This window comes from Alligator sinensis, unplaced genomic scaffold, assembly GCF_000455745.1.
Source record: "Alligator sinensis unplaced genomic scaffold, ASM45574v1 scaffold527_1, whole genome shotgun sequence".
Classification (NCBI taxonomy): Eukaryota; Metazoa; Chordata; order Crocodylia; family Alligatoridae; genus Alligator; species Alligator sinensis.
In genome coordinates this window covers 2,086,049-2,109,315 of record NW_005841958.1, presented here as the reverse complement: position 1 = coordinate 2,109,315, position 23,267 = coordinate 2,086,049, and the positions used below count along the sequence as shown (strand labels likewise).

The window sequence follows — 23,267 nt, the reverse complement described above, 5'->3', positions numbered from 1 at the left end:
ATATACCCCACCACTCCTAAACAGTATTTTTGTAGGAATGCCAAGAAACTAGCAAGGTATTTTTTTCTGGTTTTATTACTAAAAATGTTTGAAGTGTAATGCTACTGTAGGTGGAAAAATAGATGCAGACATAAGATACCTAATTTGCATTTACAGTTTGAACGCATTATTAACTTGAAAGTAAGGATTAGATAACACTTGTTTCCTTTCACAATGTTGCTTCCCGAAGAGGTAAATGTATTTAATACGTAATTTGAGATTTATGATGCTCTACTGTAGAAACCTGTTTAGCCACTGATTTACAATCTTGGCAACTGAATTTAACTCTGTCATCATAGCTAATTACAGCTAACTCTAGATCACCACATTGCAAAATCTCCTCTCTATGAAAGAAATATAACATTCTCTAGAAAAAAAAAAAAAAAAAATCAATCATCCTGAAGGCTACCCAACAAGAGTGCACGATTCCACCTGAGACTCAAAACTCAAAATTAGTGCCATAAACCTCCAAATTGTTATTCTTTAGAATGCTGTTTTAGCCTGAAGGACTTGGAGTAAGTCACCATTATGTTAATACCATACTTTTAGCCTGGAACATATTAATCTTGGCTAACAATAACTGACATTTACATTACCAATTCAATTTACACATTCTGATGCAAAAGTTTTAGGAGGAAAAGTTATTACTAGTTTTGTATGTGCCCATAATTTTTTTGAAGCAAGTGACGGAGGAAACAACATCAATTCTGGTTACTTACATCAATATCTGAAACCCAATTCTGTTGTAAGACATTTGACTCGGAATAGATTTTGCACTTGATGTCAGAGTGCAGCTGATAAGACTACCCAGTGGAAAATGGTTGATATTTTTAGATTCATATTACCCACCTGACAAAAAGGAATTTTAAAATTTGGAAGCAATATTCATAAGAGGGAAACGGAAGGATTTTCCAGAACAATAGTTCCAGGTCACAGAGTGCATGCAACCCTCACAACAACTCTAACCACCGCATTTTCTGAACTACAAGCCTAGGGTGTTCCTCAACAACTCATCTCGACACACAAAATCTTATCTGTGTGTTGTTTATTTGAAATTCAGTAATGTAAAACCCGATTTAAAGTGTTGTATACTCAATAAAGTGACAGGAACATATGGTAAGGTGACTAAAGCCGACGTTCTGGTACTTGTCAAGTTTTTCAGAACATACCTTCAATCCAAATCAACTGATCTCTTATATGAAAATCCCATTATTTGTCTCATAACAATGTGGTGCTAAGATTAGTTGGTCAAACATGTGCTTGGGTAAACTAATATAAAAGATTTTTTTTCCCCCCGAATCCATGAACTACTGACAGGAATATGTTATCAGTATTACAGAGATATATTACCACCAGTAGAACACCTCTCTGCACTCAAGTTTTGAGTTTAGCTTTACAGAATTCTTGACCTGGCTCCAAACTGACTAAACTTGAAATGTGTTATACAGATGTTTTTTTTCAAATTTGGAAATCTGTTATCCGAATGCTAAGCATGCATGTGTGAATATTATTTCCAATATATTTTAAACAGGGATTTAAAACAGGATACTGCAATCTAAAAGCACTAAGATGTACAAGTTAAAAAAAAAAAGCAAAAACAATTCTTCAAACTAATCAACTTATTTTAATTAGTCAAATTTAATTTATACTCTTTACCAAAGGGCAAAGATTCCACCACATACAACAGAAACCTTAAAAACAGCTTTGCTTTCTGATGAGAATAAGATAGAGCTACATATATCCCATGTTGCTTTTTGTTTCCCATCTTTTCTTAGCTTCAAATCTGAAATGAAGCACAAAAACACACATTAGGATCCATTACAGTATATAGTTGGAGGTTTTCAATTAATTATATTTAACTGCCATAACACTCAAAATTCAGTTTTTAAATACTCTTCTAATTACAAGAGGATTATTATAAACATTTTGACAATATATCAGTTTTAGTAAAGACTATATTTAGTCTGCTCAGGAAAAAAAGTCAAGGTCAAACAAACAAGATTAGTATAAACCCATCTGAAGTAAGGAAACAGGTAGGTGAGAGTATTATATGCATCTAACACCAATATACTCTCAGATCTTGAATATAGTATTAAAGCCAGTTTACCCCCATGCAAGCTTCTTCTTTTTCCGAGCTTCCTGGGAAGCTTCTGCTTCCTGCTTGGCTTTTACAAAGTTGCGACAAGCTACAGCCTTGGCAATTTTCACACCCAGCTAAAAAGCAGTGAGGAAGAACAAAAAAAGGCAGTCAGTAGAGGCAAATGGATCACATCAAACACCAGGCCTACCAATGCATTGCTCAGCGTTAGATTATTTCTTAACCGCCAACAGGGGTTTGATGTCTTTTGAGTATTAAAACTGGCAGATGTACCTTTAAGACTAAGCAGGATGAGATTTTTCCAGGGAGAAATCTAACTTCTGTAACAAACCATCATTTAGTCCTTGTTTTTCTGTCCAAAAAGAAGAATAAGTGAAACTTGTCCCCACCTGTAGACCCTTATCAACCCAAAAGACAACAGAGTTAAGGAAGTTAGGGAAAATAGAGCAGTGATGCATTGGGCTCTTACTAAATATTAAGATTTTCCATACAATTGCACCTGATTATCTTTTACAGAGTAGACTAGATGTAAATTAACTACTCTAAAAATAAATAAATAAATAAATCAATGAGAAGGGCAACAGGGAATAGCTTCTGCACTTGTCATTACTAGGGCACCTGCCACCACCTGGTATTAGTTCCTGATGCATCTCGTTAAAGAATTACAATTATATCTTTAAATCACAAACACAGAGAAAAATGTTGGTAATGTGGAAGGGTTTAGAGCCAAATACTAGAAAAAAATATGCACTTTTAACCACTGAATAATGAAATGCTCAAAGCACTGAACGTTATTACAGAGATGAACCTACGATCTCACATCTTTCAATAAGATAAGCAACATCAGGTCTTATCAATAAACTAGAAGAGGAAAACCTAGCATTCTGGAGAAGTGCCACTGCAGTAATCAAAACTCTGTCAAAGATTAATGAACCAACTTCCCTGCTCATCAGTAATGGGCAATATTATATCTTCTAAATGAAAAGTGACCAAATTCTTGAGCACACCTCAAAACCTTTTATAACACCTTTTTCAGGAACAGTAGTAAGATATTAACAATAGAGCTGGTCAAAGTGTTAATTTAGAAAATTACATTGTACCCATTGCCAAAATGCTTCTAGTTTTACATTACTGCAGTCCTGTAGATCAGGCCTATCCAACTTCTAAGTCCCCAAGGGCCATACACTGGACAGCTCACCGGAGTACACAGATGCACCCCTCTCCAACGCTGCCCCACATGGGCAAGATCTCCAGCCCCTCTTAGATCCCCCATTTGACGCAGCCCGGCCTCACCCTCAGCTCCCTGCACCAAGTCCTACTACCCTGCCTCCTCGGGTGAGAAGGGCAGGAAATGGCAGCCAGGAGGGAGAGCTGGAGTCCAGAGCTGCTATTGCAGCCATATCAATGAGAGGGAGCAACAGCCAGGTGAGAGCCGGGGGAGTTGGGGTGGGGGGATTTGGGCTGCAACTTAACCCTTCATGTGCTCCCAGTTGGACAACCCGGCAGATATTGCATACTGTTCAACCATGTTCATATTTTACACACAGTGACTTAAACAATGTCTTTTGAGAGAACACAGGATATATGTTAAGATAATGCCATGGCTGTTATGTTATAGATTTTTAATAAACTTGCATGATATTCAAATAAGTTTCTGGCAGGCTAGAAGCTGAATGCCACACAAACTTAGTCTCTTACTGAGAACTGAAAGGAGACCAGAATATAAGATCACCCGAAGTGGGAATTGCTGGACAATAACCATTCTGAAACACAATCAGAAAATTATTTTCATTGTTTCTAATCCAGTACTGAATGCTCTTTAAGTTCTGTTCACTAGATGGATTTTGTGATCAACAATAGAGCTGGTCAAAGTGTTAATTTAGAAAATTACATTGTACCCATTGCCAAAATGCTCTTCGCTTCTAGTTCTACATTACTGTATTATCTACATTTAAGTCACTTTGTGATATCTGTGCATGAGTAGAGAGAATACAAATATAAAAACTGAACAAAAACTGCACTCTCAAAACCTATGCTCCTTTAGCAGAGTTGTCTGGGAGAACTTATTTCATCAAAATTGCCTTAAAAACATAGGGGTATTCTCTAAACTCTCTATGTCCTGCTACAATTATACCCTACAGAGCCTGACCAAAAAGTAAAGTCAATGAACATGTTCATAAACACTGCCCTGGCACTTTTCCATCTGAAAGTCAAAGAGAGGAGCGAGTGAGTGTAAGGTCCAAATAATACATGACAGCAGTTGGCCTTGAACATGAACTGAGCTACCATTTACATTTTTGGGGCAGGGGATTGGGGGGGAATCTACCCATGTAAAACTACAGGACTAAGCCCAAAGAGTGCAGTGTTTTCACATCTAAACTTAAAAGGAAGGCTGGCTATTGCACAATGATTACATATGACATAGTACTGGCACCCGCATTTTATCACCAACTGCGTAACAACAGCAGCACCTGATAAATTAGGCAGGTGGTAGATTGAAACCGTTTCTTATTATGCAAAATATGCTCCTTTTAAAACTCCACTCTGCACCACTATTTTACCTACCTGTCACATTTTGTTATAAATCTAGACTGTGAGCTCTTTGAGGCAGGAACTGGCCTGGTTGATTGTTTGTTGAGCACTCCTAGCACAAAAGGGTTCTAACCCTTGAGACTACCGGCACTGTCATAATAATAGCTGTAAAGCAAGCATTAAGCACCCATAACAAAACCAAAACATCTCTCTAATCTAGTTTCAGCATGAGTTTGTGTCATGGATGTCTTTATGGAATCTTCCTGATAGACTAAAAGTCAGTATTTAAGTACTTAATCATTTGCGTCATTAACGCTATGATTAAATTCTTGCCTGACTTAATAAAATACAATCTAACTTATTATGCAAACCAGCAATTCAAAATACTGACACCTGCACTCTAAAATCTGAAGTTAGCTGCAAACATTTTCTCTCTTTCATTAGTTAACATGCAGCCATTTAAGTACAACTACAAATCTTGACATACTTTGCTATAAAAAAAAAATCCTAGGAACCTAAATCCTAAGTACATTTACAAATAATCAGAACTAGCACAATCTTGAAGATACAACAGAAAAACAAAGACGCACAATAGATTTAAATGCAACAATAGGTATGTGCGTGAAAAAATAAAGCCATTTTAACCTCAAACAGAGCAAACCATATGATTTAACTGACAAAAAGAGCTGTGTATTTAAATATGTCACCTCTGGATTGTATTTTGCCATGGGTATTAATCCTTCTAGTTATTCCTTACAGGTATTGCCTTGAAATATGGTATATTTGAGCAGGCCTTTGATATCAATAGACAAGCCAATATATAACTGAGGTCTGTACAAATATCTGAAAAAAACCAACATCTTTTACTCCATATTTCTTGGAAGACTGAATGAATCCTTCCATCTTTGAAAATTATGGGACAAGAAGATCCTCCATAGTGGATCTGGAAGGATGGGAGGAAAACACTCTGCAGCATTATGTTATCACTTATAGGCTACATAAAACCCAGTTTGCAAAACATGAAAACAAGTGTTATGTATAAGCGTACAAAAAACATTTTATTCAGCTTAAGCATCTTCCGCTCCCACCCAGACGTACATCTTCACTTCCCCTCCCCAAAGAAATCCATAAAAGCTTGGCAAAGGGTTTAACATTAAAAAAACATTTCAGGTCATCAGATAACTCAATAAAATACAATGTTGTAAGAAGTAAGAAAACATGAATAAAAATATACACAACAATTTCTTGTGTAGGCAAAGTATCAGCATTTTCCATATAGAACATCCAATATTTTGCTGCATTTTAATTAAGGTGTCTAAACATTATCACAAAGAACTGCAAATTGGTCAGAGCACGCAGTAAGGAAAATTAAGCTCTAAAGGCTTTTTATCACCATATTTCAGGAACCAAGGGTGTAAAATGTTCTAATTTGGGATATATTAAAAGCCATAAAAGGTCTTTCAAAAAGATTAATGGTACTTTGCTTGGATTTAAGATAAGGGCTTTAGCTGGTTGGAAAAGCAGGGCCCTGGCTAGACCCTTGAGGCATTCATCTTTACAGCCACTTGGAAGATTTGTAAAAGCGTCTGCATAACCTCAAGCAAACGCACTGCGACATTTTTTTTTAATTCCTTTCAATTTTACAGGTTTAAAGTGTGTAAATCATATTGGGTAGTAAAGTAGATATAATGGTTCATCCTTGTAACATAGTATAGATTTTTTAAGACAAACTTTTTAATCAACTTAGTTTCTATGTGGCAAAAATCCTTCAAAGTTCACTGATAATCGTTTCAAATATCTTCCTTTAGGACCTTAATGTAGCATAAATGCAAACTTCTGAGACATTATTTGTCATAATTTTTTTTTTTGCTCATCTGAAATTGTTACCTTGCAGTATTTCTGAAGCATCTCTTCTTTCTGAACAGTTTCAAGGCACTTATTTAAAAATACCAATTATCAGACTTTAACTTTTTATGGAATAACAGGTCCCCATGAAAAATATTTATGCTATTCTCTTTTGTTCTTTAATTAAATGAAAACAGATGTTTTCTGAAGTAAAGCGGAACCATTACTGGAGTACTTAAAGTGTTAAGGTCTTTAATTTTTATATCAGTTCGGTCTACAATTCCTGATTGTCTTTACTCAAGCTCAACATTAATGTCAAGCAAGTTACCTAGGAGACGAAAGAGATCAAAGAGACAAAAAACCCTCAAATGTCTGATTAATCAAGCCTGCAAACAGCTTATTTCTTTTAGCCTGCATGCAAGTATGAAAATGAGATTCTGGGAGCCGTACATTGTGCAGATTTGTTCATTCTTATCAGAACAAAGCCAGCGGCAGCTTATTTCATGGATCATTGGCACTGTCATCAGTGCTACACAGAACGGGTGACAGCTCCTCATTTTGAGGCTTGAACAAAATTAGCAAAAAGTCGGCACAAATTAGCCTCTCATCTTTTTAGTAATATGACATTATTCATTTACTTTTTATCCAATTTTTAATTTTTTCGTTGTCAGCTATCCCTTTCTAGTGTTTCTTGCACAGCATCATAAAGCACTTTTAAAACAAGAAAAGAAATGGCTGAAGTTAAAATAGTATTGTAAAGTTCAGGCAGAAAAAGAGAAAACATTTTTACTGAGCAGTAACAGACATTTACTGTAACTTTCAGAAAACTTTCCAAAAACCTTCAGATATTCAGCTTGGAATATTATGCAGTGAAGATCCTTCATGAAATGAGAAGTCATGTCGTAAAATACAAACTCTCTATAATGAGATGGATTCAAGAACTGCTCCAGAAATGTCATATTTAGGTGAGGTACAAAATGCTAAACCAAGAGGCTTTTATAAAACATCTACATTCAAACAGGTCCCGAAGCATCCCATGGTCATACCAGAGAAGCCAAACAGCCTTTTAATACTGTATTACAGTTTCTCATCAAATATGAATCTAGTTATTTCAGGCTTGCCTTTAGCAATGATTTTCTCCTTTTATGTTATGGAATGTTATCCACTGCTGACGTATATAAAATATATAAAGCAAACAAGAATACTGAGTGGATTTTGCAGTGAAAATTGTCTGCGTTCAATGATGTGCTCAACTTTCACTGTAAAATAGTTTGTAATACCTTTGTTGTTTTTATGCTGGGTATTAAAACATCAAATTATATTCAGACGACACAGTAACATAGCAAGGACAGAAACGTTGTAATATTTAAGCTCTTTTCTAGATTTAAACATTTGTATGCAAGAAACTTCTTCCATTCATTCAGAAAATACAGCATTAAAAAATTAACCATAAGCTGTTAGATGCTTTACACAGTCTCCTTATAAAAAAGGCACTTTTAAAAAAAAGAACTGTAGTACTGTTTTCAGCAATTTCTTTATCTCTGTTCTTCTAAGTAAGAAAGCTTATTAACAAGCTTTGAACTTAAAATCACATTTACAATAATGTGCCATCAACAGTTTTATAAGCTAATTAGAAAAAAAGATTAATTAATGACTGGCTGCTAATAAAATGGCAATCATGAAGAAAGAAACCAAGGGTGCTAAGCTTCAACTACCACCAATTAAGAGCTAATTACAAACAAATTATATATGTGTTTTGCTGTGGGCTTTAATTTACTAAAATGGTTTTAATTAAAAGAGAAAACATGCTGATTAATTGAACTGCAGAAAAAATCTACAGTATAAACTGTGCTTTGTCTGTCTCTTTAATTAGACTTGTAACATCTGAAATCTTTTTTTAAGGTTTGTTAAAGAAAAGATATACATAATTAAGGGAGCACAAGAATTTAATTCTAGGTGATAACCCTGTCATATTCCAAAGGTTAAAAGAAAACAACCTCAACAAAGAGAGATTTGGAGGCACCTTTGCTAACTGTTCCAAAGAAAACCATCACTGATATATAATACATTTCTCCTTTTTTTCCCCCAGGCCTTTCAATACACCAGAACCCCAAGTTCCTTAGTTACATTTTTTAAATTTGTTTCAATTCCTTTGGGTACTTATAAACATAATAGTAAGTTCTGAAAAAATACTCCGATAAAAATTTAGAAACATAATTCCTTTTGTAGGATAATGGTAATAGAGCAGGCAGCTCACCATGCAAACTGATTAATTTACCTTATGTATATCCAAGAGGGGGACATGTATATGATCCGCTGATCATATGCTAGATGGATTTTCTTTAAATGGCTGATAGTTGAAAGAACAACTCTCAAAGGTTTTATTAACTCTGCTGTCGTGCTTCCTTTTCTAAATTAATCAGGTTAGAAGTTGTTTCCAAATGATGACCATAACAATTATTAGCATGTAGTCAAAAATCAGTGCAATAAATATTCTTTCCATTTTAATTGTAACAGAATGTTCTGTTGTAAGGTGAGAATGGTACCTCAAAGAAGGACTAATAAATTTGCTCGATTATACAACAAATATTTTATCTAAGTGTTGTTGTAATAATGGGGTTTCCTGGTAAATTATAGCTTCTGAAATCTCTGACCAAAATGCCAGAAGCCACTAAGCTATAGATTTAGGAGTAATGCTGTCAAAAAACTGGCTCTTTAAAGAGACTGACAAGTGCTTCAGTAATTTATTACTCTAAACTACACAATATTTTAAAGCCTCTTTTGACAGGTAAATCTAATGTGGTCAAGATTATTTTATTTTGTTCACATTACTGCCTTCAGGCTAATGCACTCTTAGACAATGTGGCACCTATGCAGCAATAGTAACTAGATAAAAAAAATGGCGAGTCAAAAAAAAAAAAAAAAAAAAGTTTGAAGTTTAGCCAAATAATTCTTAGAACTATCAGAAATATACAGAAACCTGTATTCTATTTCCAGGGATAAAACATAACGCTTTGAACTCAATGGCAACTGTGAAAGGGCTTTCAGCAGCAAGACCCTCCAAAGTACTTTTCAGGTTTAAAAGTCCATTTCAGAACAAGTTTACAAAGAATTAAAATAGCCACCGACTTAAGGATACATTCACATCTCAACATGCTTAATCAGGTAAAGAAAATGTGAACACATATTTGAATAGATTACCCATATATTGATCAAAGCACAATTACCAAGCAATTCAAATCACAGCCTTTACCTTTTCAATATTAACTCTTTAGTCTAATAAATGCTGTAAGTGAATCACTCGCATTCATTTGGAGGAAATTAATGTTTATGCTTAAAAATCTACTGTTAAGAATATCTATATTGCTTAGAAGGATTTTCAACCGTATTCACTACACACAAAAAAACTTTCTACTAATTCAAGCTTGATTAGCCTATTTTTATAACGCTGTGAAACATCCTATTTAAAGTCAACTCAGGGACTTTCTACACAAACATGCATTTGGGTGGGGGGAGGGAACCCCCTCCAGATTCCTTGGATAACTTCTACATTAATATTGAAATACTTTTCTTGACAGGTCTCAGTTTAAATAAGCTATCATTAAATATACTGTGTTGAAACCATAGCCTTAGGTACTCAGTTCTACATCCAAGCAGCACAGCTTTAAAATATCACACACTTTGCCAATGCTGAAAGCCTTAGATTACAATGATGATATAATAAAGATGGCACTTGGACTGCAACAAAAATATGCCGCAACTGTGAATACTTATACTGTGCAAGAATATAAGAACTAAAATAACCAGTCTGAACCAACATTTAAATGTATGCTCTACAAAATAACGACCAGAGTCCTGTTTACCCAGTGCTGTTTACAGTACTTAAGACCTACAGTGAACCTAATTTTGCCCTCCTTTTTAAGACTACAGAACACACAAGTTAAACTGTAACTCTGTACATGTGTATCTTACAGAGTATAAGGCATGCATATGCTGCAAACTACAGTGTAGTCTAGAGATAAATGGACAATTTCATTGTATCAACAAAAAGTTTTTCAAGGGTAAAAAGTCTGCACAAGTATGAAGAGTTTTCCAGAGAATCTGCCCCTTCTGGAAGAAGGGGAAAGAGGACTTGCTGGGGTGTAGGGCCTGGATTTTATGCTTCCGAAGATGCATGTGCCCAAAACTAGTCAAAGGACATGGAGTTACAATCACTGTGTGAGCCTGTTAACTGGAACAGTGATAGTGAAGGGGAAGTGTTAATTATTCCAAAGACCAGAGAAGTCTTCACAGGAAGTTTTGTGAAGGGAATGGGATTAATTTCACCATGTACATGCACACAAAACTTTTATTAATAATCAATCTCATGTAGCAGCAATGAAGGCACATTAAACACAGGCTACAATCTTGCCATTAGAGCACAGTCATTTTCAGAGCACAAAGCTCCACTTGGGAAATTCCTATGAAGATGAGCAGTTGTAGCCAGCATGAGAAGACCTGAAGCATCTCTAATAGTAGAACTAGATTTTAAAATTTGATAAATATGATACTTTCCCAGTTAATCTTTTAAATAACATAGCATATCACTACCTACGATGCATACATCTATTTCCTCTTTGTACATTGTTCCTTGTGTACTGAACACCAAATTGAGAAACCTATCACTTGCCTAACTGTACACCTGCCACAATACACAACAGTGTAGATCAAGATAAAACTCAGCCATGCTGTACAACTGAATATTCCTTTTAAATACACACAAGATATGAATTAGCAAGTCTATAAAGCTATAAAAACAGCCTGAAAGTTAAAGGAATCCGATTGTTGCAACGACCAGCCTGCAACAGTTCAGCACCCTGGGTTAATGTAACAAAAAAGTGCATGTAAAATTGTTAAAACCACTTCTTAACATGTGCACTTTCCTCATAGCACTGAAGGCGGTTAACAACATCGACCCTCTAAACTCATTTGCGGCAACATAACCTGACAACACGTATCCTACAGCACCTTGCAACAAGTGTTACATGGCAAAAAAGCCATGCAACCGAACCATTCAGGTTTTAGGTATGTAAATTTCAGTGATCCAAGCAGTCAGCCTTGAGATTATGCACACTGCTCCAGTCACTCTGATTTTAAGAGAATCTGATTTCACAAAAAAAGAGAGTCTTCTCTGACTGTGTCATAATGATAGCATTATTTTGGCAAGCTTTTGCTTTTTAAGGCATGGTTTCATTGCCTATTCTCAGTCATCTATTTATTTTTGGCTTCATTTTTCTAAACACTGAAGCTGCCCTATCAGTTTCACAAGCTTATAAATGTTATACATCAAAAATTAGTTTCACTTATTAAAGCAGGAAACAGCTTTAAGAACTCTGGGATCTGTGCCTCAAAGCAAAGGCTTTATCAGCAGGTTCCAGTCACTGCTTCTTGCAAAAAGAAAATGGTGCCGATTAAAACCTCACACACCTGATTTCCAAAAGAAAACCCACCCACTGAACACATATTTTACATGGCTGCAAGGGGGCTGTACCCCAAAGAGAACTCAGTTGATTTTTCATATCCCTGTACATCATTGCTCATGAACAAAGAACAACATGGAGTCTACAGAAAAAGAAACAGTCTACCAGTGATTTAGTAGACCCTATACTACAAGTCAGTCTGTATCTATTTGCATTTGACTCAAACCATTTCCATAAGTTTCTACCATTTGGAGGTGAAAGAGACATAACGAACTGGTGGAACTATGCAGAGAAGCAGTATTTTATAAAACCATTTCCTTTTTTTTAAACAAAAAGAAAATAATTCTTGATATCTCAAAAGTCTAGAGGGGAATGGGAGATGGTTGAGTGTTTGTATGGGGCATGACATTCACGTTTTGACTCTGCTGATCATGTAATTGAACTCCTTCCTATGGCAATTAGTTACAGTAAACATGCTTTCACCACAATAAAAAATTATATTTCGCCCCCCACCAGAGTAAAGGAATCCTCCTTGCACAATCCAGATTTTGCTACAAAGAGAAATGAAAAACCTCAGAATGAGTTTTGCATGGGTAAACTCATGCTCCCATTCAAGAGTTCCAATGAACTCACTCAGAGCCTGTCTGCATAGAAGAACTCATCGCACAAATTCATTCAAAGTTTCAAAGAAATTCATTTTATAAAGAGCAACCCAAATTTCATAAAATTATTTGGAGACCCCAGCATACACACAAGACAGCCTAGCCAAAACGTAGAGTTTCTGAACAAAGGCAATTTTCAGATATGTTCTTGAAATAATAAAGTTTGTGAATTTATATAAAAATCTCTTCAACACTTCTAAAGCTACAGGAAAATTCTGTTCAGGTACAAGAGGCAAAGTCTGAGGTACAGGGCATTAATAAAAAAAAGTACATTCTGTCAGAAATGTTTTGAGAGTATTTTTGGTGGGGAGGAAAAAAAAAAAATCAGTTTCAGGATTATTATGGATTAGTTTGTCATAGCACTACTAGGACTGTAAAAGAAGTTGCTTGTTTGGGATCAGCCTTTAAGTTTTCAGTCTCCTTATGATACCTTTATTTTCAAAGGCTTGAGTAATACCTACACTTAAGCAAACAGTCCTAGAGCTAGATCCACAGCCATAGTCATTTTGCAGTTGAAAAAAACCTATTTAAGGAGTCAAAGTAAAGGGAGCCAGGAACCTTTTACAGTATTTGGCTACATTATAATGCTCTGTATCTACACACACACGCAAAGTAAAAAGGCTTCTAGGAGGCAGTACTTAATAATGTGCACTTACCTCACGAACAGCTAACCTATCACTCAGCTCCTCAGCTTTCTCAATGTCCCCTTCAGCCACGGACTTGTCAACACTGACTTCAAGGCCAGACTGGAAAAAAAAAAAAAGGGAAACATCTTCAGGCCAACTGAATACAGAAATAGGATTTCTAGAGGGAACTTCTGTAGTATATTTTAGAAATGCTTAATACAAATTCTTACTTATATTAAACCTGTACATATCTAAATAAAACATGTTACAATGGACAACATAATTAAATATGCACCAAAAAGCCTGAGAACAAATTGTTTTATTAGTTAAATCATATCACTGTATATGCATGTGTGATATATATACATTTGAGTAAATAAACTGGGTTTTATTTTTTATACATATTTTATGTACTTTTATATATATGTATACACACAAGCACATATTTACTGTATAAGTAAGACTGAGGGTATTTACTGTATATATAAGATTGAACGAATGCAATGTGTGTCTGTACATATACATCTATGTACACACACATCATACATATATTACACACGCACATGTATAGACACATGTATAAAAATACATACATACATACATACACACACACACACACTATATATGGACTAGTTTATGCCCATCACAGTTAAGTCAAATCTTCAGATAAAGTTTGGTCTATTCCATCCCCGGAGCATTGTAAAATTAAAATGACAAACGTATATGTCTGGTTAAACAAAGAAAAGTAACTACAAATGTATCATTACAGTTCTCAGATTTTACCTCCAGCTGAAAAATGACTTCTGGCATGACATCACTTTACTGTACGAATAAACCCAAGTATTCAGACAGTCACGTGTAAAACGAAACATAATATTTTAGATTATTTTTCCAGGCTCTGAAAATAATGTACATTAATTACCAAGGCAAATTCTAGCCTGTTTAAAGATAATGTTTATGAAAGTTGTACCAAACACTGATGATGATAACTCACTTGTGTTCTTAAAAAAATTTTAAGTGCATATTTCCCGTAGTACTTGAGGAAATACAAAAGTGGAAACAAGAACGTCTGTCATAAGCAAACCGTTTCAAGCCTGTATGTAAAGAACGTTATTTTCCAGTCAAAAAGATTATTTTGATTTAATAGGAGGCAAATACTGAAGTATGCACATCTGAAATCTAAGCTAGTCCATTTACTAATTCTGTTTGAAAGACTAAGGCAAAAAGACTAATTTGTTTACTATTAAGAAATATCATAAGTGGATATTTTCCTGTTCATTACATTAAAGACTTGAGTCAGAAAAGAAAAATATAACCAAAAATTCTGAAGTCATGGCAGTAGCCAATTCTGTCTGAAGCCTACACAATTAATAGACAGCCAATTAGCAACTTGTCAGCAACTCAGGAGGAGTCTCCATATTATATTAACTTAGGCCACTACCCAGATCCTCCTTGAGTTACTCAGTGCAGGGTTAGAATGTCAATTAAATATGGAGTTAAATAAATATTTGCCTGTAACAACTCCTTAAAGTAGTAATCAGTGGGTGCATCTACATGAGATGCGTAATGCACATTAGCCTAACAACACTGCCCAGTAAGGTGGCAGTTAAAAACTATACCAATAGCCTTTGGCAGTGTTATTAGGCCAGGAGTTGTCAACTGGGGGGGTACACGTATTCCCAGGGGAACTTGGGAAGGCCCTAGGGCGTACACACAGGTGGGTGGGGATGGAGCACCACCACCCACCACCCTGCGTCACTGCCTCCCAGGGCCAGGACCAGGGTGGGGCAAGGGCAGTGGTCCCCCTCTGTGGGCCACACAGGTGCCACCCAGCCAGCAGGGGGAAAAAGGGGAAGCTTGCAAGTGGCAGCAGCCACCACCATCCACGTCACTGCTCTGCATCCAGCTGCGTGCCAATGGCCACCGCCCCTCCCCCTGCTCGGCCACCAGGGATACATTTATTTTAAAAAGTTGAAAACCCCTATATTAGGCTAATGCGCAGCAAGAGTCACAAAATAACCATGTGCCAGCACTACTGCACAGTAACTCTAGTTAGTGCATATTTAGTTAGTACTTTATTAAGCAAGTACTAAACTAAATGCACAGTATCCAAGGTGCGTTAATGAATGTGTAGATGCACCCAGTGTTACTTAGCCTGGAATATGGGATGCAGATTGCACAAGTAGAAAAAAATGGGAACAGTCTGGCACTGGCTTCTGAGGAGGAAAAGAAGGCTAGATCAACTATAATGCCATGCAGTTTCATAAAGCTGCTTATACTGTGCATTACCATACTGTTGAACAAACTGCCATGAAGGACATAAAAATAAATAGGTTTTGAAAAAAAGACATTACTAATGACAGATAGTGCACTGAGTTGCTAAAAAGACTTATGGCGGTGTGGGGAGAGATTTTATGAACATAAATGTGTTAATAATAAAGACAAAGAGCCTGATGAAGGGTTTTTGAACCCAAAAGCTTGCTTAATAACTATTCTCCAACCATTTGGGTTGGTCTAATAAAAGATATCAAATTCACCCAAGGAACCTTGTCTGCCTTAATAATAAAGAGCTATTTCAGAAAGAGAATATCATTTTTAGATAATTAATATATGTAGCTCAAGACTGAAAAAAAATAGAACTGTTACAGATATCAACTGATATGTTTTAAAAATTAAAGAAAATTTCCCTAGTCAAACCAAATACATACAACTCCTTTATTATTTCACAGCAAAAGAATAAGAGAACTGGAAATTCATACTCATTTCATCAATGGAAAGGAGAAAAAAATTGTTCGTTAAATAAATATTTACAAGTGCATGTGAACAGAATTCTCTCCAACAAAAATATGATTACTTTCTCATTGTCAATCAATGCCTGACTTATGTGGTGTTAGCTAAATTTGTCTCTTGGTAAAATGTATCTTCATATTTTATAACAAAACTGAACAATCACCTTTTGGGGAGCTTTCTTGCTGACAAGTGGTTCAAACCTGTCATTGTTCCCAAAGTATTGGGTCAGTTCCTTCCACTGGTCTTCATTTGTCAATTTTTGACTGCAAAGGAGAAACCAAAGATTTGTACAACAAAAAGCAAATGAAAGTGACTATTCAGCTAAAATATGCTAGTAACTAATAATATAAAGCTAACTATGTTTAAACTCTCCATTGTTTTACCATCTTGGAAACCAAAGGGAAAACTAACAAACTATTCAGACCCAATTTGTCCTTCTTTTGGCAGAAAGAAGGTTGTTACTGCCCTCAGTAACAACCTAAATTTCAATTAGTTGTTGCTTTTGTTCACTTCACAACATGTGCCAGAACAATGTAAAGCCTCAATCCTGCAAGTAGTTTCACATGTGACTAATTACACACTGAAAGTCACTGAAGACAAGGCTTCATAGCCACAGGCTTAAGCATAACCTAACCTGCCTCTTCCCCATCTTAATTCATATACAAGTATGTACATAAATCACATGATAATTGCTCTCAAAGAATTTTAGGGATCAAATTAGTCTTTCCACAAAAGAAACTAGCTAATTTCAGTGCAAACTACATAATGTCCAAAGCCAGTAGCTGGCACTAAGGTTGGTCAAACTGCTGTACCCATTCTACCTGGCAGCATCCTATTTAAAAAAAAAAAAAAAAAGAAATGAAACCCAAGCTTTAGATAATTACAGTGACACATTTATACCTGTCAGTCACTTCTTTATCATTCTTTTTCAGTTTTTCTGGAAAAAAAAATAAAGCAATCTCATTTTGTATTTTAAAAATATTAAAAGACTTCCAGTGCAAATCATTACAGGAGATGAATTCAGTACAGTTCAGTAGTTTCCTTTTCTTTAATCTTTATGATGCGAAGAGATTGTCCTTGCAGATTTCTACTGAACTCAATGGTATTCTGTTTCGGCAGAGATTCTTTGCAGGATTGGGGCATTAGTGCTCAGTGGTCGCGTCTACACAAGGCGCTGACTGTGCAGCAGTGTCACCGAATGGCTTTTAGGTGACACCAACTAAATACTAGCCCATTACTACCATGCAGCAGCATTGCATCAAACCTCATGTTGCATGGTGCTACCGCACAGTCAGCATCTTGTGTAGACATGGCCAGCATGTAGACTGAGGTCAAGCTAATAAGATTCTACTCAGTGGAAGAAGTTCTCACAAACAGAATTTACACAGTATCTGTGAACACATAATTCTGATCAGAAAGCAAAAAACCAGAAGTAATTCCAAGAAACACTCACACATGCTTAACTGGTAATCTTGATAAATCAACATTAACTGAAGAATGTTGAACTTCTTCATAACTGACGTAAGTGTAAATGTACCTTTTCAGTAAACACATAGGAAGCACATGTGTAGGGGCATGTGTTTCCTGCAAGACAAATTGCATAACACATCTGTACCGGTGCTTTTTGTCCCCAGGCACACCACTGAACACGCACAACAGTGTGACCCGTGTCAGGTACGGGAGGCTGGGGCCAGCACCTGTGCCGTCTGCAGCAGCCTTACCTGGGGTACTCCCAAGGCAGTAGCAGTGCCAAGCCAGCTGCTCAGAGCCTGGTTGGCAGTCAGAGGATAGCTCTAGCCAGCCAGGCTCCTTTTCTAGCTGCGCACACTGCTGGTGCATGTGTCACACTGCTTTTTATATTGGTGGGTTTTTTTGACATTGGGATCTCCCAATGTCCAAAAGACCCACCACGCTGCAAACTGGCAATGCAGTGAACAAGTGCATTGGCGCCACGTGCTGTTTGCTGCACCTTAAATTGCTTTGAGGCACCACACACCACATGTGCATGCTCATGGGGACATGCCAACAGGGTATAATAGATGTGATGATTGTATCACTATCAAAGAATACTGATATTGTTATGAATCAAATCAATTAACTATGATTCCGTAGTAAGTGAAGCAGAACTGCTCCAATTTAAATCCTGGTCTTTTAGGGTCCAAGTTAGGGTAATCTACCTAATTTGTATCACTACAGGATCATATAAATGTAACTGTTAGACCCCAGCAGCTAATGGTGTACAACTTAGTAGCCACTCCCCATCCCCTATCCCATAACACAGGCCAATCTCTTCCTTCAGTGCCCAGTTCTCACAATTCAGTCAAAAAAACCCTGCATCGTCATTGACACAGTAAGTGCCATGAATGCTGTCCTCTAGCTGTCTTACAACTACTGAAAGAATACAATATTTTCAACTGGCTTTATCAAACCAAAATGCTTTTATATTAACTCTCCCAAAACACCTTTTCTGGAACGTTTTCTTTTTTTCCCCTTCTTTCTCTCATTTGCTTGGGCTTTCATTTCACATTTTTTCTTCTGCAGCTCCAGAAATTTCTGTGGGAAGAAGGAAAAGCAAACTCCAAATATTTGTTGGTTGGTTTTTTTGTTTTTTTTTTTTCAGTGAAGCAAAAAGTATTGGAAAATGTTACTCAAATTCTCATTTTATTTTTTAAAATCTCACTATTATGGGGACCCTTTATATACTGTGACAGTCAGTTCTCTGCTGGTATTGAGTGGCAAATGTTACACACAACTAACTCTGATCTTCATCCCTGCATAATCTCTATAACCTCCTAGTGCCTTTACCTTAATCCCCCCAGTTCTTCAGAACATTCTCACAAGTTTGTTTTTTTTTTTCATAAAACGCACAACCAACATTAAATATATCAAAGGTATAACACTGAGCAATTCACAGTCTTCTATATTCAGTTTAGCTAGTGCTTTGTCATCCAAGGATGACTGGCAGCAAACACCTTGTATGACTACCTATAGATATGGACTGAAATTACACACTTGTTTTTACCAGTCCTTATTCAGAATTCTAACCCCATTGTTAGGCATCAGTGTAGACTGGTCAGAGCTCATTAGCATGATATACTCAGTCTTCTCTGACGCCCAAATCACAAAAAAGGTTTTGTAATCCAATTACATTTTGATAGAGAATGGCAGAGTTTAAAATCGAATTTATGGATACACAATTTTTGCTGAATAGGTCTGACCTATTATGCAGATTGGACATACGCTTAACTGCTAGTCTTAAAAAAGAAAATATAGTTGAAAAAGTATTTCAGGTGCCCAGATTCCAAAGCAAACAGAAAACTAATGAATCTGTTGTGCCTACATCATTTCTCTCCTCTACCCTTCAATTTACCAATCAGTTAAGAAAGCAAAGAAAAAAAAAAAAGCGTTAAAATACCTGCCTCAAAGTCCCTCGGAACAGATCCTTGAACTTGTTTCTAGTAGGTCACAGATTACATTTTATTCAAACTGCTTTGTATTTGTCCGACACACATTCACTATAAAATATCTGAATTCAAATATTTTCATTCAATACTTACAAAAATATTTATAAAATGTCATACTGAATAAATATTATCTATGCAACATTGAAGTACGTTACACTTATATTTTGGACATTTAGAAATATCTAATCATACCCACATTCCACATATTTAAAGAAATTCCAGAAGGGCATGGTTGACATGTATTTTCTCCATCTGTCGCTGATACAGAAGTACTTTCAGGTCCATCTATCTGGAAATCAGACAACTGAATTCCTTTGACAGCCTCTTCTCTATCGTCCTTTGTGCACAATGCAGGACCATCTGCTGCATCTCCATCATCAGAGCTCAAGTCAACATCACTTTCATTCACACCTGGTGGTAAAAGCCCACTCCACATCTTCTAGTCTAAACAAGAGCAAGACACCAAAAACGTCATGTGAATTTTCCTAGAATCTGCAGCTAAAAATACAGCTAGTCTGCTGAAGAACAGCAATTTAGAAATAATGAAATACAGCATTACAAATAATTTAAACACTTTTGACAAGAAGAAAACGTAACCTTACTTCCATGAGATGAGTTTTAAGTGATTTAGGCAAGCTTAGAATTAACGGTGAACATCTTAGCTCTCGTAAACAAGGACAGCTTACACTCGCACGTTTTAAAAACTCTATTTTGGATAAACAGGACAGACAAAAACAACTCACTTTTTCATTTAAACAATATGACAACGTCTGCTGCTAGAGAACAAAACCATTACAGTTCGAAAGATGCTCGCTTTAGACAAATTCTGAGGCATACCGAGGACTAGATTTCTGTTTAAAACGCATACAAACGAATTTGGAAAACGAGCATTTAAAATCTACATTGGCTTTCGCACTCACTGTTAAAACATGGCCTTGTGCATCTCGCTGAAAAATACAACACACAAAGATAGATCGTGTTGCGGCGGGACCGGATCCCGTTCTACTTCTGAGTCTTGAGCACTGAAATCTCTTAAATGGATTTTGCTCCAAGAGCAGGATTATGTCTCAGATACTTTTCGAGTCTGCCTGAAAAGTGAATAAGAAGCTTCCTTTCAACTAAGCTCTAGTCTTCAGAAAAAGAGCTGGGTGGGGAGGAAAGAGAAGAGAGAAACAGCACCCGGGCAAGACGTGAGCAGAAGGATGTCGGAAACACCCTCCTTGACCCCACCCGAGACGGGCATCACCCCCCTCTCACAGACGTGTTTTGTGGTAAAGGGAAACGTGAGTGTATGTATATACACCCCCCCAGCCGGGCCGGGGCAGCCGCAGGAATCAGCCCGATGGTGCCACGACTGGCGCACAGGTGCTGCCGGCTCCGGCCGATCATCCCAGTGCTGTTGTCTGCAGACCCTGAAGAAGGAGCTAGTGACAGGCCCCAACCCTCCAGCTCCGGGCTCGCAGGGTGAGACCCCGCGCACCAGCCCTCCGCTCCTCGGGGCCCCCCACGGCGCGCCAGGACCGGCCTTTACCTGACCCCCCCTCCCACGAGTGCATCCGCGGGACAAACGCAGCTCCCGGCGGGGCTCCCGGAAGACGAGGAGGGGGGGAGGCCGCCCAACGCTCGGGGGCTGCTCCCAGCGCTGCTCCGGGAAGGAGCCATCTGACGCCCACCGCGGCCTGCCCCAAGCCCGGCCGCCCCCGCCGCGCCGCGCTCCGCTCCGCTCACCGGCCGTGTTTACCGCGCCGCCATCTTGACACTCCACTAACACCGCGGCCCGCTATTGGGCTCCGCCTCTCGGCCAATCAGCAGCCGCTTTGCTGCCTGGGGTCGCCATGACAACCAGCCTCCGGGTTGGTGTGGGCGGGGGAGTGGGTAGGGGCGGCAGATCCCGCGGGAGCGCGGCCAGGGTGGGGGCGGGGCACAAACATCCCCAGTGCTCGGGGACGGAAGTCACTTCAAATCCACGTCTCCCCATGGCTTAAATGAAACACCACTAATGTCTATATCTGTAGACATCTATATCTATATATATAGATATAAACATCTCTCTATGTAGATATAGACATCTATATATCTATATATGTAGATATAGACATCTATATCTATATAGCTATAGATATCTGTGTCTATAGATATACACAGAGCTATAGACAGATTATTTGATCCATCTATCTAGAGAGTGCTGCTTCATTTTAATCACGGATAGATGTAGATTTGGGGTTACTTTTTTTTAAACCGAAAACAGGGATCCTGGTTTTCTCTGATTTAAAAAAAAAAAAATCCCCAATTTTAGTTAAAAAGAAACAAACCCCAAATCCACATTTTCCTGTGATTTAAGTGAAACGCCACAAATATATAGATATAGAGTTGCCATTTCATTTTAACCATGGAAAACGTAGATGTGGGATTTTTTTTTTTAAACCGAAAACAGGGATCCTGGTTTTCTCTGATTTAAAAAAAAACACAAAACCCCCCCACAAATTTTGTTTTAAAATAAGTGACCTCAGATCCGTATTTTCCCGTGATTTAAGTGAAACAGCACTGCTACATAGATCAGCGGTTCCCAGACTGACAGGTGGCGCACCGCCAATGCAAAACGATACAACCTGAAGTACCACCAGCACATTTTTGTCATGTAAAGTCATTATAATAAGTCTGTTACTGTGTACCACTGACAGGTTGTCTGCGTACCACGGGTGGTACCCACACCACAGACTGGGAACCGCTGATATAAATATATATAGATATATAGTGAAGTTTCAATTTAATCATGGAAAATGTGGATTTGGGGTTACTTTTTTTTAAAACCGAAAGTTGGGGATTTATTTTTAATCGGAGAAAACCAGGATCCCCGCTCACGAGGGGGGATTGCTACCATGTAGCCTGATGGGGGAAGGGAGGGAGGGAGGGAGGGACCCCTGTGTGTGGGAGGGGAGTGATTTGGGGGCTGCCCCTCATTCAGGGCAGCAGGGGCCTCTCCTGGGCATTGCTGTCAAGCGTGTGGCTAAAGCCCCAGGGCTGAGCAGGGAGGTGCAGGCAGGAGGGGAGCCCAGAAGGGCATAGGCAATGCCTTAGTGAGTGAGGTGAAGCTGCCCTACGTGTAGAGCTGGGGCTGGCACTGTTTTTGGGTAGAGTGCCAAAAACACCTGCAACCTCGACTTGTAAGACATTGGTGTGCCAGGGGCGGGCCGCAGGGAAGCCGCAAGGGGCCTGATCTTTGTGGTAGTGCAACCCTAGCCTCTTCCCTGCTTTCTGCCCTGAGGGGTGCATGCCAAGCAAAATGCCTTCGCATGCCATGCTCTGCCACCCATGCCAGGGGCTGCCTACCCCTAGTGTAGAGAAAACCATGGGATGAATAGCTATGAGGGGTGCTAGGGCTTTCATTGGTGCCACAACAAAGGGACTCAAAGATAGGAGGGTAATGTGATGGATATGACGTGTCAGGTAACACCTGGAAATTCTGCTAACACAACAAACCATGATTTGGACCCTGCAAATTGACCAATGTAACCAGTCAGTAACCAGTCGGTTGGTTAAATTGACCAATGTAACCAGTCCGTTACAACCAATCAGTTTGGCCCTATGACCAAAGTAGACATGAGCCCTCCTTAGGGCCAGCATTAACAATACTGTCCGCAGAGGGCTGAAGGGTTTTCACTCGTGAAAAAAGAACTAATTGTAAATCTATGTAAGGAAGTCCAGTGTGATCTCTTGTGCTTAGAAGTGACACACCGAGGGCCTCATAATAA

General features: G+C 38.0%; 1 protein-coding gene across 4 annotated transcripts; it reads right to left on the bottom strand.

The window, feature by feature from the left end:
• Window positions 1–1,643: 1,643 nt before the first annotated feature.
• FAM204A (family with sequence similarity 204 member A) lies at window positions 1,644–21,318 on the bottom strand. Of its 4 annotated transcripts, none has more exons than XM_025200166.1 (9): window positions 21,244–21,299; window positions 20,436–20,603; window positions 19,712–19,959; window positions 18,514–18,604; window positions 16,952–16,988; window positions 16,215–16,314; window positions 13,292–13,381; window positions 2,147–2,253; window positions 1,644–1,822 (listed from the first exon to the last, which is right to left on the bottom strand). In XM_025200166.1, the coding sequence occupies exons 3-9, from the start codon at window positions 19,949–19,951 to the stop codon at window positions 1,771–1,773; spliced, it is 717 nt and encodes a 238-aa protein (XP_025055951.1). In that variant the 5' UTR covers window positions 19,952–19,959; window positions 20,436–20,603; window positions 21,244–21,299; the 3' UTR covers window positions 1,644–1,770. The 4 variants fall into 4 exon arrangements, with proteins under 4 accessions (XP_025055951.1, XP_025055952.1, XP_006020607.1 ...); XM_025200167.1 differs by lacking the exon at window positions 21,244–21,299 and adding an exon at window positions 21,047–21,233; XM_006020545.2 differs by lacking the exon at window positions 20,436–20,603 and having other exon boundaries at window positions 21,244–21,318.
• Between the last annotated feature and the right edge of the window lie 1,949 nt (window positions 21,319–23,267).

Coding starts and splice junctions, on each gene's coding strand:
- FAM204A (XM_006020545.2), bottom strand. CDS start 19,951: ATGTGGAGTGGGCTTTTACCACCAGGTGTGAATGAAAGTGATGTTGAC. Junction 18,605..19,711: donor TTTCTTTAAATATGTGGAAT/GTGGGTATGATT, acceptor TTCTTCCCACAG/AAATTTCTGGAGCTGCAGAA. Junction 16,989..18,513: donor AAGAAAACGTTCCAGAAAAG/GTGTTTTGGGAG, acceptor TTTTTTTTCCAG/AAAAACTGAAAAAGAATGAT.